Raw genomic sequence first — 16,467 nt, 5'->3', positions numbered from 1 at the left:
GACCCCGACTGAATGACAATGATAAACTACTAACTAAAATAATTTGCATTCGTTGCTGCTACTTGAGCAGGTGCTGCTGAACAATAGACGGATCTACGCTGAGCACGTAGCACCCGTTGACGCGACGGACGTAGCCCTTGTTGGAGGCCTCATACATGGCGTTTGGGGCCAGGCGCTTGACAATTTCCTCTGGACAGCCGAGACGCACGGACAGTTGGGTCAGTATGAATGCAAATGAAAGCGGATTGCCGTGCTCCGCCATCAGGCTGAGCAGCGCGCCCAAAATATTATCGTTCCAGTGGGCCAAAAGGGATGCTGCTGGCGCCGCTTCCCGGCAGCCATTGATGTGAACCGGATTGGTGTAGTATATGGTATCCATATTGACATTCGGATTACGCTTTGCTTTGTATGCGAGAGAGTTTAGATGTCCGTTCCTCGCCTGATCCGGTTCATATTGCTGCGGCTGCTGCTGCTGCTGCTGGAAGTGTTGCTGCAACTGCTGCTGCTGATAGTATTGCTGCAGCTGCTGCTGCTGACAGTGTTGCTGCTGCTGACAGTGTTGCTGCTGCTGATAGTGTTGCTGCTGCTGCTGCTGGAAGTGCTGATGCAGCTGCTGCTGCTGATAGTGCTGCTGCTGCTGCTGCTGCTGCTGCTGCTGGTAGTGTTGCTGCTGCTGGAAGTGTTGCTGCAGCTGCTGCTGCTGCATATGCGGCGGCGGCGGCTGCTGCATTTGGTCATGATTTTCTTGCTTTGGCTTGTAGGCCAGCGACTTGGACGGCTGACCGATGTCGCCGCCTGCCTGTTCATTATACAAATTTTGCCCTAGATAACCCGGCATTTGATCGGGCTGATAGTGGGAAAACTCATGGGTGCGCGACTGAAAGGCGCGTGACAATTGGAAACGGTGCGGCTGCTGTGGATAAGCATTTTTCTGCTGTTGCTCGTGTGGCTGCTGCTGAAGTTGCTGGAGCTGCTGCAGTGGCTGCTGCTGCTGAAGTTGCTGCTGCTGTTGAAGTTGCTGCAGCTGCTGCAGTGGCTGCGGCTGTTGAAGTTGCTGGAGCTGCTGCAGTGGCTGCTGCTGTTGCAGTGGCTGCTGCTGTTGAAGTTGCTGCAGCTCTTGAGGTTGCTGCTGCTGTTGAAGTTGCTGATATTGCTCCTGTTGCTGCTGGTGCAGTGGCTGCTTGTTCGGCAGTTGCTGCTGTTGCTGCTGATAGTAATTGGGATGGTCAGTCCTCTGATCGCGCTTCAGCTGCACTTTCGACTGTGTCGGCGGCAATGTGGACGCCGACTGTTGCAGCTGTTTCGGATATTGTGGAATGGGCCGAACGAGTACATAAGGTTGAGTAGACGTTGGAGCTACCGGAGCAATGGGGATCCACATGACGGTCGGAGCAGTCAGCTGTTTCTGCGGCTGTGGCTGCGACTGCGACAGCGACTCACCTTGATGCTGCAGCTTTTGATCCTGCAACTGTTGTTGCTGCTGATAGTGCTGATGCGCCTGCAACTGGTGTTCTTGCTGCTGCTGCAGCTGCAGCTGGTGATGTTGCTGTTGCTCCTGCAACTGCTGCTGCACCTGCAGCTGATCATGTTGCTGTTGCTCCTGCAACTGCTGCTCCTGTAACTGCTGTTGTTGCTGCAACTGCTGTTGCGGTTCCTCCTGTAACTGCTGTTGTTGCTGCAGCTGCTGCTGATGATGTTGCTGATGCTGGTACTGATATTGCTGCTGCTGCTGCTGCAAATGCTGTTGCTGCTGTTGCAATGGCTGCTGCTGCAACTGCTGCTCCTGCAACTGCTGCTGCTGCAAATGCTGTTGCTGCTGTTGCAATGGCTGCTGCTGCAACTGCTGCTGCTGTAACTGCGGCTCCTTCAACTGCTGCTGCTGCTCCTGCAACTGCTCTTCAGCAATTGGCTGCACTTGGTTGTTGTCTTGGAGCTGCAGTTGCTCCGGTTTCTGCCGCTGTTTCTTTAGCTCCTCCTGTTGTTGTATTTGGTCCTCCTCCTCCTGAACAATTTGCTGCCAGCTGCATCCGATAGGCATCTTGAACGGCGGATCCTTCTGCCACTCCTCCTCCACCTTCTCCTGCTGCTCCTCCAGTGGCTGCTCCTGCAGCTCCTCCTGAAATTCTTGACAATTATTGTTGTTATCGCCGTTGCCATCGCTAGTGCAATGTTGTTCGTTCAATAGCTGCGCTTCAGCTGCTTGCGCCCAACTGCTATAAGCAACCCGAGCAAATTGCTTGGGCTGCTGTTGATTCTGCTCCTGCGGCTGCTGCTGCTGCGACTGCGGCGACCAATTCCTGCCGGCATTCACAACGTACTGCACTTGCTGATGCGGAGCAATCTGCAGCCAATTGTTGGGACGGTGCACAATATATTGAAGCTGCGGTGGCTGCACTGGCGGCAGCGGCGGCTGCTGCTGCTGTTGCCAATTGTTGTCGCCTGGCACAACATAATTCAGCTGATTCGGCTGCACCACTGGTAACAGCGGCTGCGATGGCCGCGGACCAACTTGAAGCCAATTGCCATTGCCATGCAAAGCGCATGGCTGCTGCTGCTGCTGCTGCGGCGGCGGCGGCGGCGGCGGCAGCAGCTCCTGCACCACTTGCCAATTACCAAAAGCCTGAGTACCATAATTTAGCTGCTCTTGAGTTTGATGCGGCAAATTGTTGGTATCAAAAGCTACGCCGACGCCACGTGGCTTAAAAACTTGGGCACCCGGATTGAGAGTAGAGCGTTTCAACAGACGGAAGGTCTCGGCCATATTTTTTTAATCAATACAATAAAAAAAGTATAAAAAAAAAACACAGTAAAAATATAACAATCTGAATAGTGCGAAAAAGTTTTCAGCTCTCCACTGGCAGCTCGAATGAACACGTAATTCAACGAATGACAGTTAATGCAGCGCATCCTGTGAATGGGCGAAATTTAATGGAAAGCCAAACAGACGAGGAGAGGAAGAGAGAAAGCTGTAGTAACAGTGGCAATGAAGACGGCAATTAGAAATGAGAATGGGAATTTGTAGGGAAGAAGAAGACGACAGAGGCCTAAGGAAAGCTCTGGAAACAGAAGTTCCATAAGCAGACATCCACACACAGACTCTACACAGTTATATCTCATATCATTACAGCTTCTGCTGCATTTCATGCAAAAATAATGATTATTACAAGTGCTGGCGAGCAGTGTTGTAAAAAGCCGCATTCTACAGTTTCAAGCACTTTTCAATACTTTTAAAGTTTCAGCTGTCGCACTCATGTAATCCACTTGCGTGTGTGTGTGTGTGTGTTGTGTGTGATTCAGTTATGTCGGAGTTCTTGCGGACTGCTGCTAACAGATGGCCAGCTGACGGACAGCGTGGCATAGAGGAAGAGTGAGCGAATAACAGAGTGTGAGTGAGCGGGTGAGCGGGTGAGCGAGTGAGCGAGAGGGAGCGATAGACTAATTGGAGCTGCAGTCGGTGGGCGAGTGAATGCACGAAGCGTATAAATATCCATAAATGCTGAGCACCCAAGTAGGAAAACACTTTCCAGCTACAACAACAACAACAACAACAACAACAACAACAACAGCAACAAAGGCATTTGCTTGTGAAGCTGCTGCAGAATTTTTGCGGTTGTATTTTGTTTTGTTTTTTAGTGTGCATTTCTCTTATTTTTTCCAGCCCTGTGCCCTGACAATTATTTACACTCAAAAGTTGTTGCCCAAGTTGGCAGCCGGCAGTGCACTGCTCGAAATGCTCAAAATGAAGTTGTAGCTGTGGCAATGTTGCTGGCCAAGTTGCACAGGATGCTCGGGGGCACAGGTGCAGCAGCCCCCACCCGGCCCCACCTGGCCCCGGGTGCCGGCTGAAGTTGCAAGTGGGCTGCTCTGCTGCCAAGTTATGCTCTGCGACAATTGCAGAAATTATGCAACTGCTGTGGCAGCCCTAACCCAGGCAGACAGCCGGTGTGCTGCCTGTCCTGCCTCTGCCTTGTCCTTGCACACAATTAGGCAGGAACAATGCAGCAGCACAAGCTTTGCAAATGCTCATGCATGCCACAGCGAGTAACTGCAGCAGTTCCCTGTCTCTAGCCTTAGCCTAGCCCCCCTCTCTCTCTCTCTCTCTCTCTTTCGCTCGCTCTTTGTGCAAACACCTCTGGCCACTCGGGCGCATATCCTGGCAGGATGTGTTAAGCCAGCATTTGGACTGCACAGCAGCGCAGCATTGAAGTTCATTGCCGACTGTTGTCACAGCAGCGGCTATAAAAAGGCTAAAGAAGAAGAGCAGCCAGACTTTGATGCAGATATTTGTTATACTAGAAATTAAATGATATTACTATATGTCAAGTCTCATACAATTAGTTAGTTCAAATGGGGAAAAACAAAAAAGTCGAAATAGTTTAGCTGTCCCTAACCGAATTGAGTTAGCTCGAAAAAGGCCAGCGTGCGCCAACACTGGCCGTGATGACAGCTGTGTGCTCTGCGAGGCGAGCCGGATGCTTCGGTTGAGCAGATATCCCATGCTTGAGGATGTTTCAAATTACAACTCCATAGTATGATTTGCTTAATTGCAACGCAGCCAAAGATCCGCCAGCCCACCCAATGTATTCCAAACTCCTCCGAAACGATGCAAAAACTTGTATTAACCTAATGTTCGAGTGTCTCATTTATAACTTGGTATTCCGATTTGTATTGGCAGCAAATTCCCGAGTCTTTTGGCTGAGATCGCGCTGTGGCTGTGGCTGTGGCTGTGGCTGCGCCTGTGGCTGTGGCTGTGGTTGCGCCTGTAGCTGTGGCTGTGGCTGTGGCAGTGGCAGTGGCTGTGGCTGGAGTGCCCGAGTCTTGTTGCTCAATTCGTACTCCTTTAGGCGTTCCGGCGACATGAGCTTCAGCAAGCGATGGCGATTGTTGGCCCGGTGACGATTGGCCGCCATGCAGATGCGACGCGAGAGCTCGTGCCCAAAGCACGTCCTGCGCTGTTCTCCATCGCCGTTTGACACATAGGAGCGCAGTGCCAAGCCTGTCGAATGGTTTCCAATCGATTAGTCGCCCGATTGGCTCTCATGCCGAACCCGCCCCCCTGCCTACTCACCTACTATGAACACCTTGGCCACTTCCTTGAATGATGGCTGATCCTTAAGCAACATGGTCGTGGTGCGCGCTTGACCCTCGTCTACTTCGTTGCGTTCCGTGCCTTCACAATAAGATTTGGATGATGTATATATCTATATATATACACTTGTATATATAAATATATCTAGATATGCCTATATATATATTCGCAATATACATAGACCATATGTAGCTATATATTTATGTGGTCTGCTGTCTTTTGTGTTGTTTTCGTAATCAATAATGTTTGTTGCTTGTGTGCAATTCTTGTTTGGTGGCGCACAACTCCTACAATTTTGAAAAACAATTTCGAGCAATATAAATAGAAAATCGACTCCGTGTAAACTGATCTCAGAGTTTGTTTCCAATGTTGGCTCATGGCTGCCTCAGTTTCGGCTGCTCAAACCTGTCAGTCGCCCGCCTACTAGACCGCTTACCCATATTGGCATTTTGGCATTTTGGCCCCCAGCACTGAATGCTAATCAATTACACAATTACCCAGTCCAATGGAGCTCCAGCCCCATCCACTCTGCGATGAAGCGAGATTTACAAAATTGTTCACAAACAGCGAAAATCAAACTCGAATTCGCACATCAATCTGAGCTGCCGCAATACCCTGTAAACAGCTCAAGGAGTGTTACCTATTTGATGCAGGGCTATCTAAGCTAATAAAGTCGATGCATTGAGGTTGCACTTGCATTGTCATCATTGTTATTACTATCATCATTGTTATCAATGTCATTTTTATTGTCATTATCATTATCATTATCATTATCATTATCATTATCATTATCATTATCATTGGTATTGTCATTACCTTTGTCATTCCTATTGTTATTGTGATTATCATTAACCATTATTAGCAATAATATTCTCATTGTGATTCGCATTGACTTTCCTAACATTCTCTGCTAATGCATATACTTGTCATTTGTATTTTCATTGTCATTATCATCATCATTCTCATTGTCTTCTGTCTAACTACTTATCATCAATGATAATTATTCATTATCATTATCAAAATATTATTTTGCATAACCAAATTTCATAGACAATCTATCTTGCCTATGGTAAGGGTGTTCCAAGTTCGGCAGACCAAAGCCAACACGTCCATACAGAACAGAATTTTTACCGGATTTTATTTTTGCTGCGCATACGTGTACCGCTATGTATGACTAGTTGCCCGAATCCGCAGCTGGCCCAGGCTCATTTGGCATACAGTCCAAATTCATGAGCATGTTCCGGAATACCTTTGGCTATAGCGGATGACAATGAATGGCACGATGATGATGCGGACGAGAACGATGATGGCCGCGATGACAGCATGTGCGCACACATACATACATGCATGAGCTGCAAACTGCTATGCGTTGCACTGGCTGAGGTGGTGGTTGACAAAATGGCGGGTCGGCGGCTCAGCGAGTGGGTGAATTAATTAGTTGCTGCATTGCTCGGTATTGCCCTCGGCCTCGGCGTGCGTTGGCCAGGCAGCGCAGCCAGCTGCTGCGATTCGTACTCGCACAAACCTAATTTGATTACTCAATAATTGTCATGCTGTTTGCTACATAAAGACTCTTCTATGCAGCTGTCATGCAGCTCGTCAGCTGTAACGTCCAGTGGTATTTTACATGGCATTGCCATAAAGCATCAAAGAGCTGCTGATAAGCTTGCATAAAGTAATAGCAGCTGAATACACTGTTATACTGAACAATCATAGAGCGGATATGTCGATTGCTCTGTGGACATTTCTGTGAAGGTTTTTAATCATTATATAAAATTGTTTTACAAAAATATTATAACAAAACTATTATGCAACTGTGATACATGTGCCACTAATATACTTGATACACAACTGTCATACACAGCTTTTATACACAATTGTTAGGTTATTATAAAATAATGTGATGCACAACTGTTATACATAAGTTGCATACACTTGATAATCGCAACTGTTATACCCGATAAATACAACAAAAACAACTGTTATACATAACAGACAGATACACAGCTACATTACTGTTGCGCAACATAGCTGTTATACTAAACACAAGTGTTATAATACACAAAACTGTTATACTAAACACAACTGTTATACTAAACAAAACTGTTATACTTTACATAACTGTTATACAAAACAAAACTCTTAAACTTAACATAACTGTTATACTGAACATAACTGTTACACTAAATGTCTAATTAATTTGTAAATATGTGCTTGTCGACCTAGCATATAGGTATTCCGTTATCACTCGTAGAGCGACTATTCTTCGTCATTGCCCTCGTGTTGGCTCCGACAAAAAAAAGAAGGGAAAAATCTTTTTGAAATTATTGCTGTCGCAGGCAGCATCATCAGCAGAGTAGGAGCAACCAGTCGCCGACGCGTCGACGGTCGAGAGACCATCCACTTCGTTTTATGCAATTACCCATATGCAGTGATTGTCCACTTTGGCGCACTCTAACATTCATATGAGCCCACACGCACACATACATACATTGACAAGTGCCAGCAATGGCCATCGAGCCGCATAGCCAACAACAGCCGCCCAATAAACAGCAAAATAAAATCCCCGTCCAATCCATATTCAAACGCTCGGCCGTTCCATCTATGGACGGGCGGCAGTACTCGCTGTTCGTTGCTCGGGCCATGGACGTAGTCAGCTTTTATGCTTTGGCCATATGCATGGCATGCAAATCGATTGATGTTGATTAGCATAAATTGTCTGGACCGCATTGTGCAATGAATAATTTTGGTATGTGCCAACACACACACACACACACACACACACACACACGTACTGTGTGCAGTCTATTGTTGGTACTTTCAGCCCTAATGCAATTTTGTTTTGGTTAATTTGATAGGCGTTGTCAGTGGCAAGTTGCTGCGTTGACACTTTGACAATGCGCCCGGTACGAACATGACAGCTCGGGCCCCAGCCGATAGATAAATGCCATTAGATGGCCATGCCGATGCACATGTTGCGTGACCTAACCAACTGTTATACGCCAACAAAGTGATGCAATAAAATGGGAAAAAAGAAATCGAAAATTTAAGCTTTTTCAATTAATTACTTAAGTGGTTCCTTCGAGTATTTCTTCTGAATGAGAGTGTTATACGTTAACTTGTGCCACATGTATAAAGAAGGTGATGTATATGTGACTATGTATAACAGATGCACATGATACATATGTCAATATGAATAGGTGATACATATAACATCGACTTTGATAATAGATGTGGGTTTATATAACAGTGTGTATGAGCTGTTATACAAATTGAGTTTTAGAAGCGGGTAATATATAGTAAGTTTTATACAAAAGGAACTAGCTCTGAGCTACTGTTATACCACATGAAATATGCCAATTAACGTATAAACGAATGCTGTTATACAAAAAACAGTTATACTGCAATTGCTTATGATTAAAAGTAACAAACCGAGTCAAATATGAGCTCTAAGGAAAATGCGTATAACAGACTGATTAATCAAACTTGATGAAAAAGTATTGCAATACAAAAACCTGAGCACTCTTTAAAAGCCATAAACAACTATTATCATTTGAGGGCATTTCGAGTATATCACATTTGTTATACAAGCTCTTGCAAACTATTATACGAATGATTTGGCATGGGCATTGTTTTAGGCTTCTTTCGGTAGTCAAACTTTTCCAATAACTTGCGGCCTAATACAATACAATAAAACACGCACACACACACAGACAGACAGACACACTCACATACACACAGACACACACACATTCACACACTCGACGAAAATCTTATCAAACCGACATCATTTTCATTATGTTTTGCACTTGCACAGCTTAGACTAATGTATTCGAGGCACTGCTGGTGGTGTGGGTGGTGTCGGTGGTGTTGGTGGTGCTGGCTGCTGTTGTGCGGCAAATGCTATGCAATACAAAATGGAATCTTTGTGTGGCGCTGGGCACACGCGATACGCATTATCCACATATGTGGCGCGTGCTAATCTGGCCGCCAATAACGGCAAATTAGATTAGTAACGCCTACAGGGCGTGCCAACGGGAGCAGCAACAACAGGGCCAACAATAGCTGACCATTTGAGCAAAGCACGCAACTTTCTCTATTTCATTTTTTTTGCAGTTTCTTTTCTCTTTTTTGTTGTATTTTGTTGTTCATCGCGTGCTGCGTTTATAAATCTGCGCCCGATGCGAAACTTGTGAGGCGGCAGAAACAAATCGACACTCAAACTGCAATCCCTCGATGGCCATAGACAAGTCCATTCAATGGAACACCAACACCACCACCAACAACAACAACAACAACAAGTGGGCAACTTATGATGAAAAGTTTTTGCTTCGCTTTAAGCTGCCAGGGATAATGCCCGAATCATTATTATGCGCTAGCCCTTGCCAGCTTCACTTTCCCCACACTCCAGAGGCGTCTGATGTGCTCGTCCGATGGGGCCGCAGGGGCTGAAGAGGCTGAAGACAGCGAGTAATGCTGCCAGTATATAATTATTGTACACTATTTTGTCGTATGAATAAACTTGATTAACAAGTTCTTAGGCGATATACCGACTAACCAGAAATATCGATAAAGTTTCGATAAGTGTGAGGGATATGCGGAAGTACGTCGCACGTTTTCTGCCTGTTCTCTTTCTAATTACACGTTTAGAAAGCTCAACGATATAGAACTATCGATAGGAGACAAGTCAGTGCGGAACTAGTTCGGACATTTTGAGCCAGTTCTCTTTCAATCAGACTGTAAACAGAACTTTTGCATCAGTAGATCTGTATTAACGATAGTGAAAGGCGATTCTGACAGTGAAAGCTCAAATGGAAATGACGAAGCTGTAATGGACGCCCAAGAGAGACTGTAGAGAGAGAGAGAGAGAGAGAGAGGCGGAGAGCGGACACTCGGGAGGCAAGACAGGCAGTCAGCGAGAGGTTGTCTCAGGCCCGATAGATCATTGTCTGTATGCTGGCTGTTGGCTTTTAAACAAATTCATCCATGCTACACAAAAAGGAGAGTATCGCTGGCCCTGAAGCCACTTTCATCATTTTCAATTTCACTTTCAATTGTTATTGAACGTCCCCCGTTTCGATGAATTATGGCCACCCGGCGCCACTGTCTGCGCCCGCGGCGGGGACGGCGCATTCAAGGGCTGATGGCGCCAGCGCGACGTGGCCAAAGGCAGTTACTGACCAGGCACTTATACGGCTCGCTGGTAGCCCGACTGGGAATGGGAGCCGGGAGACGTAAAGACTTGAGCCTGAACATAAAATGAGTTATATGCATTGCGTATATCATAGAAGAGAGAGAGAGAGAGGGATAGTGGGAGAGGCTGTGGGGCAGAGGGCATCTAGGTAGACATAGGGCGTGAGAATAGCCGGCAAAAGTTTTGGTTAATTGCGAGGGCGTGCTGCGTTTAGGGTTAGTTTTTGTGGCTGCGTGGAAAAGTTTGCACGAGACGGAGAGAAAGCTGATTTTAATTGTTGCTCGACAAATTTTCGGGGGCTTTGCTTAATCACTTGCGCCAGATTAGTTTAACTTGCAACAGGCTGGGCGGCAGCGTTGCTCCTGGTTGCTGAGGTGCTGTGGGGCTGCTGGGGCCCCATCCAGTTGTCAGTCATAATTAAGGCGGGAGCGAGAGTTACGCAATGCGCTCAGCCAAATAGCATCAACTGGAAATGGAAATGGAAATGGATACAAAACTTTTTGGCCTGTCAGCAATGCGTGAAAGCTGCGCCCCAAAACTTGCTAATCAACTGCGACAGCTGCACCAATGGACCCCACCGACCACTGGAACGACCATGAGAGCATATTCGAGAATGGAGCATTCCATTCGTAATCCTGGATCAGAAATGTTAACAAATCGTATATGGGAGAGCCAACGCGTTGATCTATGATCAATTAGCAAATACTGATGTATGTCTATACAGGTTCTGGATATACATAAATGCATCTATATATCTATCTATATATCTATATATGACATTTTCATTTTAGATAATTGCAGCTCAAAAGTCGAAAGTGGAAAGTGAGGCATTGGAAAGTCGAAATACGCTTGTGCTAGTGCTGGACTGCACCACACGCGCCCTCACCCTGACGCCCACCCACCCACACTCACACCCACACACACGCATACTACTTGATTGTGTGTCTGTTAGTTAAATGCGCCGGCACTCAAACTGATTTCAATCAGGCTGCGGTTATTGTGTTGCGCGACAACCAATGGAAATTTGCAGCTATCTAAATTTCCTGTGACACGTGCCAGACACAACAGCAACAACAACAACAACAACAGAAGTAGCAGCAGCAGCAGCAGCAGCAACTGCCAACAAGTACGACCATAACAATGATGTTGCCCAGTTTGCTCAGTCCACAAGTCAACTTCAGAGCTCGCTGCTGCGGCTCGCCCGCCACCCCGTCTCTCTCCCTCCCTCTCTCTCTCTCTCTCGCTCTCTCTCTATCTGTATCTGTGTATCTGCATCTGTTGTATCTGTCGCGCCCTCACTGCTTGCTTTATGCAAATTTCCGAGACGCAGATTCCTTGTCGTTTCAACTCGAGAAGTTGCCCGCATTTCACATTTTATTGCACAGCCAAATAGCGATTTGCCCTCGAATCTTGGCTATGGCGCGCGACTTTAACTGCCAATCGATAAACCAGCCTCAGCCTGACCGCTTGCTTCATCTTTGTTTCATCTGCGTGTCTGTATCTCTCTCTCTCTCTCTCTCTCTCTCGTTTTCTTTCCCGCTCTTCTAGTCTGCCCTTCAGGCAGCCGCAAAGTCAGTTTGGCCTCTTCTATTTTGGGTGAGCGGCACTTTAAGTGTCTCCTGCATTCGCTTCAATGTAATCACAATTCTCAAATGTTTGGCATTTGGCTTTAGAGCAACCCTCAAGTTGTCTACGTTTCACAATGCTAAATCAACATATTTTTCGCTGCTCTTAAAACATTTCCTAAGTGGCCGAGTGAAAAATCCGTGAAACCTAAAATGCCTTTTACTTTGTGGGCTAAAAATGCCAATATTATCTCCAAGATTTCGAGGGATATCTCGATATCTCCGCATTGCTACTCCGCTCACCCGTCTTTCCAGCCATCAGTCTTATACTTCAACTTCTCCGATATGCCCAGTCAATCAACTCAGCTTGCTCAGAGAGCGCTCATCTAGTTATCCTTTCAGTATGCTTTCATTGGAAGGTTGACAGAAACCCAAATTAGCTCATACAAAAAGCAGTGCTAATAATATTGTAAGACTTTTGCTCCGATAGCTGGCACTTGTTTGCTTCCGTGGCCAGGACAATGAGGCCGAACGGTCCCAATCAGGCGCCTCGACGTAAGCTCATACCAAACCTATTCAGTAGCATCCTGAGGGTGGTAGCCGAATCGGATCGTCCGCTGACGCAGCACGAGATCGTCGAGGCCGTGTCGGAGCGCTTGGATCGTTCCGATGAAGAGCTCAAGCGGCAAGTAACTGTCAACCTGCATGATGCCCTCATCTATGGGTACCTGCGTGTTAAGAACTATCGCTATTCGATTGTGCCCAGTCGCGTGGATCCGAATGAGCCGCGGGAGCAAAACCGCAATGCATCGCGCTACGATTCCCCACATAGCAACAGGAGTCGAGACGATGCTGTCAAGCAATCAGCCAATCAGCAGGCAAAGGCCGAGGAGGAAAGTACGCAATAATATAGCCAAAGTATCAGATGTCCCTCAATAGACCAATATTAACAAATTCACCGAAGATATTGTAGAATATATTTGAATACAAAATAAATGAAAGGATAAAGCATCAAAAGACAAAAAAAAGTTGAGCTCGGTCATCCATTGATTACGGTAGATAGGCTGAAGGACCTGTTTAGGGAAAATGATATAAGGGAGTGAATGTTTATTATGTATTTAAAAGATATTGACATATCGAGAGTCAGCTAAAACTATAATTATATAGCCTACAAAAAGTAAAGAAAATTACAGTAGTATCACCAATCCCATGGGGGTATATTATAAATAATGATCATTGGGCTGGCATGATCAAGAATCTATAGTGATGATGCCAGGGATCTGCGTAGGATGAGTCGGGATCAAATAAAAATCTATATGGTATCGAACTTAAATTTTTTTATTATTTTACACGAAGGGTTTGCCCATTGAAATCGATTAAAACGAATAACTTAAATTTCATAGAATACCCAAATGTCTCTCGGCAACAGCCCAGCGCTCTGTGTATATATATAGATACATATATGTATTCTTGTGACAATTTGGCATTTCCTTAGATTCATGGCGTGTGTGTGAGGGGTTGTATAGGGGTGAGTGTGGGGGTGGGGAGTGTAGGGAGTGGTGAGGGGGTGGAGGAGCGGTTTGGGGTTGGAATGGTGTTGTGGGTGCTCAAGTAACGCGGAAACAAAAACATCATATATGAACACATATGAACTACACTCCGAATCCCTGGCAACGGCCAAGATTGCTTCGAGTGATTGTTGTGCCTAAACAAATGCTGGATCCTAACGTATGCGCCACGACAACGGCTCCTTCTCCAGCTCCTTGGCCCGCTTGGCAGCCTCCTGGTTGCGCTTCATGATCTCCTTCTGCTCCTGCTCCGACAGCAGCGTATAATAATTGCCATCCTTGCGCAAATAGCCATTGGCAACGGCGCCGTGCAGTGTGTGGGGTATGTGGCGCTTGAGCTCGACTGGCAAGCGCTGCAGCCGCATCGACAGCATGCCAATCATTTCCGGATAGCTAACCGAACGGTTCAGCTCACGCATCAGCTTGATAACCGTTTGGAATAGATCCGGCAACTGTTGGCGCCTGCCATTGGTGCGCTCCGACTGGCTGCCCGAGTGCGAGAACGCTTGGGCGTGTAGCTGCGGCTGGGATTGGCTAGGCACCAGCTGTATGGGCGGACATCGGCCCGTAGCTATACCCATATGCATGCCCATACCCATACCCATGCCCATGCCCAGGCCCATGCCCATGCCAAAGCCAGCACCCGCCATGGCGAACGCTGTCGCAGCAGTAGCCGGTGCCGGTATTGCTGTGACCGATGCCACTCCTCCTGCCGCGCCATCAGCAGCTCTAGCACTGGATGGCGTGAAGCTGGGTGCGCTCACATTCAGCTGATGCGACCGCGACGAATGCAGCGGCTCGAAGAGCTGGTGCTGGCGTGCCAGCTGCTGGTGCTGGTGCAACAACTGTTGCTGCTGTGCCAGCTGATGCTGGTGGTGCTGATGAACGAACTGCAGGTGCTGATGATGGTGGTGGTGATGCTGCGGCACATCCCAGCCAGTCCACGAGCGCACGTTGTAAATGTGCGGAGTGCGATTCAGGTTTGCATGCACCCCCGTCTGATACTCGGAGCAGTGTCTGTAGATGATCGGCAAATTGCCGGCGCCAATGCCAAACGAGTTGCTGAGGCGCCCATTAATGATAGGGACATTGATAGTCCTGCCAGCTTGAGAGTCGCCGCGTCCGTAGCCCAGTCCCAGTGCCGGTGCCTTACCCTGTGCCGGTGCCTTACCCTGTGCCGGTCCCTGACCTTGTGTCGGTCCCTTACCCTGTGCCGATCCCTGTTCCTTCTCCTGTCCTAGTTCCTGTCCCTGTGCCTGTCCCTGACCGTATTCCTGACCATGTCCCTGTTTCGGTGCCTCTGCCTGACCCTGCGACTGTCCAATTGTGCTGCTGTGTTGACGAGTGTGGGCCTGTTCGCCAGTAGCTGAACCGCCCATGCTCGGGCCGCTGCTGCGCTCTAAATGACTCGACGCCATTTGTATCCCGCTGCAGGACTTTGTATTGCTGCTGTTGCAGTTGTTACAGTGATTGCTGTTGTTGTTGTTGCTGCTGCTGTGATTCAATGCAGGGCGCGATCCGTAGCTTCGGCTATGCGTACAAATATCCTCTTGATGCTGATGTTGTTGCGGCTGATAAACTGTTGCTAATTAGCTTGACTCGCTTGATTCGTCGTCTACTGGGCCGTATTACCTGAATTGAATATCAAATTATCTCTATTAGCGATTGGAATCAGTATATATATACATATATATTCATTCAGTCTATCTATTTCTTTCCTCGGCGACTTTTCAAGAGAGGTTGAAGCTAAAGGTCCTAGGTAAAAGTTTTGTAATTGACGTACCTGCGTTGAAATTATATCGGAGCTCTTTATGAATTAGTATTGTCACTTGCGTAGATCTGGGGACGACTAACGACAGCATTCGACTTAGCTATTGACATTGTTCTCAAACCTACTGCCATGAGTAAAACAAATTTGTCGTATATATGCCGAGAGACTAACAAATCGGAATGGGAATCGATGCCACAACTATGCATCGATAAGTCGATAAGCCCACCTCGACCAATTATTTGTTTATCAATCATATTCGATTCATTGCAGGAAGGCCTAACTTGAAACTAAATTGTAATCGACTTAAGGCAAAGCCGCTTTGCCTAGGACTCATCCTCCCCAACTTCAGGGAGCAAAGCCAAGCCTCTGACTTGGCTTAGTTCAGGTGTGGAGATGTGTTGTGTAGATCGAGTTGATTTAATCGAAGTGAAACATACCGTTGTATTCTTCGCTTATGTACAAATTCTTAATGTAGATCTTCCGTTAGAGTCTATGTATAAGTCATCATTTGAACCAACGTGAACCACTTCTTAACAGTCGTGCCAAAGTTGTACCTTCGATCAGTTTAAGTAAAAAGTCCTCTCTGTGTAGATTTAGGGTTACTCAAATATCTAAAAACTAAAACCAAATAAGTTTATTCTGAAAAATTTTTTTCGAAACTGCTTTTCTACCGAGAATTCATAAAAACTAACACGGACATTGAATGACTGAACAGTCGTCGCCTGTGCGATACCAAGTTGCTGTGTTGAAATTTAATTTGTTGAGACTTGAGAGTTGAGTGAGGGTTCACTTACGTTTATGGAAGTACTGATGGCTTTTGAAGGTAGATGGATCAAGGAATCGATACTATAGGCCAAGGAGTGCGAGAGAGTAGGTAAGAGCTAAGTTTTAGGTAGACGGATGGATCGATTAGTACAAAGACAAAGACTACTCCGTATCTCTCATCATGTCAGGTTTATTATCAATAGAGTTTGATGCGATTGTAGCACGTGTAGAATATTTTATTATAAGACTTGGAAAGTCTAGTTGAATATGCTCTTTGAGTCGATTCCATACAGATTGGAATAAGGACCTTTTGTGTCGGTAGCCGCATATTAGCTCCGCTTCACTTACAGCTTCGCTGAAGCAAAAAGGCCGTGCGTCGGGCTTTGGGTATCATAAACTTGTTTCTTTACTGGCCTGTGGCCTGAGGCCGAGCAAGACCCAAATCCGTTTATGATATAATGTAAAACAATAATGCCAGCAAGCAGCCGCTAGCTGGAGTCGGAAAGTTATGCCCA

General features: G+C 46.6%; 4 protein-coding genes across 5 annotated transcripts; 1 reads left to right on the top strand and 3 right to left on the bottom strand.

The window, feature by feature from the left end:
- Positions 1 to 1,226: 1,226 nt before the first annotated feature.
- On the bottom strand, positions 1,227 to 2,865 carry LOC116804585 (adenylate cyclase, terminal-differentiation specific-like). Its single transcript, XM_032732878.2, has 2 exons — positions 1,641 to 2,865; positions 1,227 to 1,356 (listed from the first exon to the last, which is right to left on the bottom strand). The coding sequence occupies exons 1-2, from the start codon at positions 2,759 to 2,761 to the stop codon at positions 1,227 to 1,229; spliced, it is 1,251 nt and encodes a 416-aa protein (XP_032588769.2). The 5' UTR covers positions 2,762 to 2,865.
- A 1,405-nt stretch (positions 2,866 to 4,270) lies between these two features.
- Positions 4,271 to 5,465, bottom strand: LOC6585573 (serine/threonine-protein kinase pkpA). Its single transcript, XM_002011165.4, has 2 exons — positions 5,069 to 5,465; positions 4,271 to 4,996 (listed from the first exon to the last, which is right to left on the bottom strand). Exons 1-2 carry the CDS (start codon positions 5,121 to 5,123, stop codon positions 4,644 to 4,646), a joined length of 408 nt encoding a protein of 135 aa, XP_002011201.2. The 5' UTR covers positions 5,124 to 5,465; the 3' UTR covers positions 4,271 to 4,643.
- Positions 5,466 to 12,238: 6,773 nt separating this feature from the next.
- Positions 12,239 to 12,877, top strand: LOC6585574. Its single transcript, XM_002011166.4, has one exon. It carries the CDS (start codon positions 12,370 to 12,372, stop codon positions 12,754 to 12,756), a length of 387 nt encoding a protein of 128 aa, XP_002011202.1. The 5' UTR covers positions 12,239 to 12,369; the 3' UTR covers positions 12,757 to 12,877.
- Positions 12,878 to 13,170: 293 nt separating this feature from the next.
- On the bottom strand, positions 13,171 to 15,894 carry LOC6585575 (filaggrin). Of its 2 annotated transcripts, none has more exons than XM_002011167.4 (2): positions 15,625 to 15,894; positions 13,171 to 15,048 (listed from the first exon to the last, which is right to left on the bottom strand). In XM_002011167.4, the coding sequence occupies exon 2, from the start codon at positions 14,832 to 14,834 to the stop codon at positions 13,572 to 13,574; it is 1,263 nt and encodes a 420-aa protein (XP_002011203.1). In that variant the 5' UTR covers positions 14,835 to 15,048; positions 15,625 to 15,894; the 3' UTR covers positions 13,171 to 13,571. The 2 variants fall into 2 exon arrangements, with proteins under 2 accessions (XP_002011203.1, XP_032588766.1); XM_032732875.2 differs by lacking the exon at positions 15,625 to 15,894 and adding an exon at positions 15,200 to 15,302.
- Between the last annotated feature and the right edge of the window lie 573 nt (positions 15,895 to 16,467).

The sequence above is a fragment of the Drosophila mojavensis genome, unplaced genomic scaffold, assembly GCF_018153725.1.
Source record: "Drosophila mojavensis isolate 15081-1352.22 unplaced genomic scaffold, ASM1815372v1 contig_136, whole genome shotgun sequence".
Lineage (NCBI taxonomy): Eukaryota > Metazoa > Arthropoda > Insecta > Diptera > Drosophilidae > Drosophila > Drosophila mojavensis.
This window is presented reverse-complemented; position numbering and strand designations above follow the sequence as displayed.

Coding starts and splice junctions, on each gene's coding strand:
- LOC6585574 (XM_002011166.4), top strand. CDS start 12,370: ATGAGGCCGAACGGTCCCAATCAGGCGCCTCGACGTAAGCTCATACCA.
- LOC6585575 (XM_002011167.4), bottom strand. CDS start 14,834: ATGGCGTCGAGTCATTTAGAGCGCAGCAGCGGCCCGAGCATGGGCGGT.
- LOC116804585 (XM_032732878.2), bottom strand. CDS start 2,761: ATGGCCGAGACCTTCCGTCTGTTGAAACGCTCTACTCTCAATCCGGGT. Junction 1,357..1,640: donor CAGGAGGAACCGCAACAGCA/GTTGCAGCAACA, acceptor TTGCTCCGGTAG/CTCCAACGTCTACTCAACCT.
- LOC6585573 (XM_002011165.4), bottom strand. CDS start 5,123: ATGTTGCTTAAGGATCAGCCATCATTCAAGGAAGTGGCCAAGGTGTTC. Junction 4,997..5,068: donor GGCCAAGGTGTTCATAGTAG/GTGAGTAGGCAG, acceptor ACCATTCGACAG/GCTTGGCACTGCGCTCCTAT.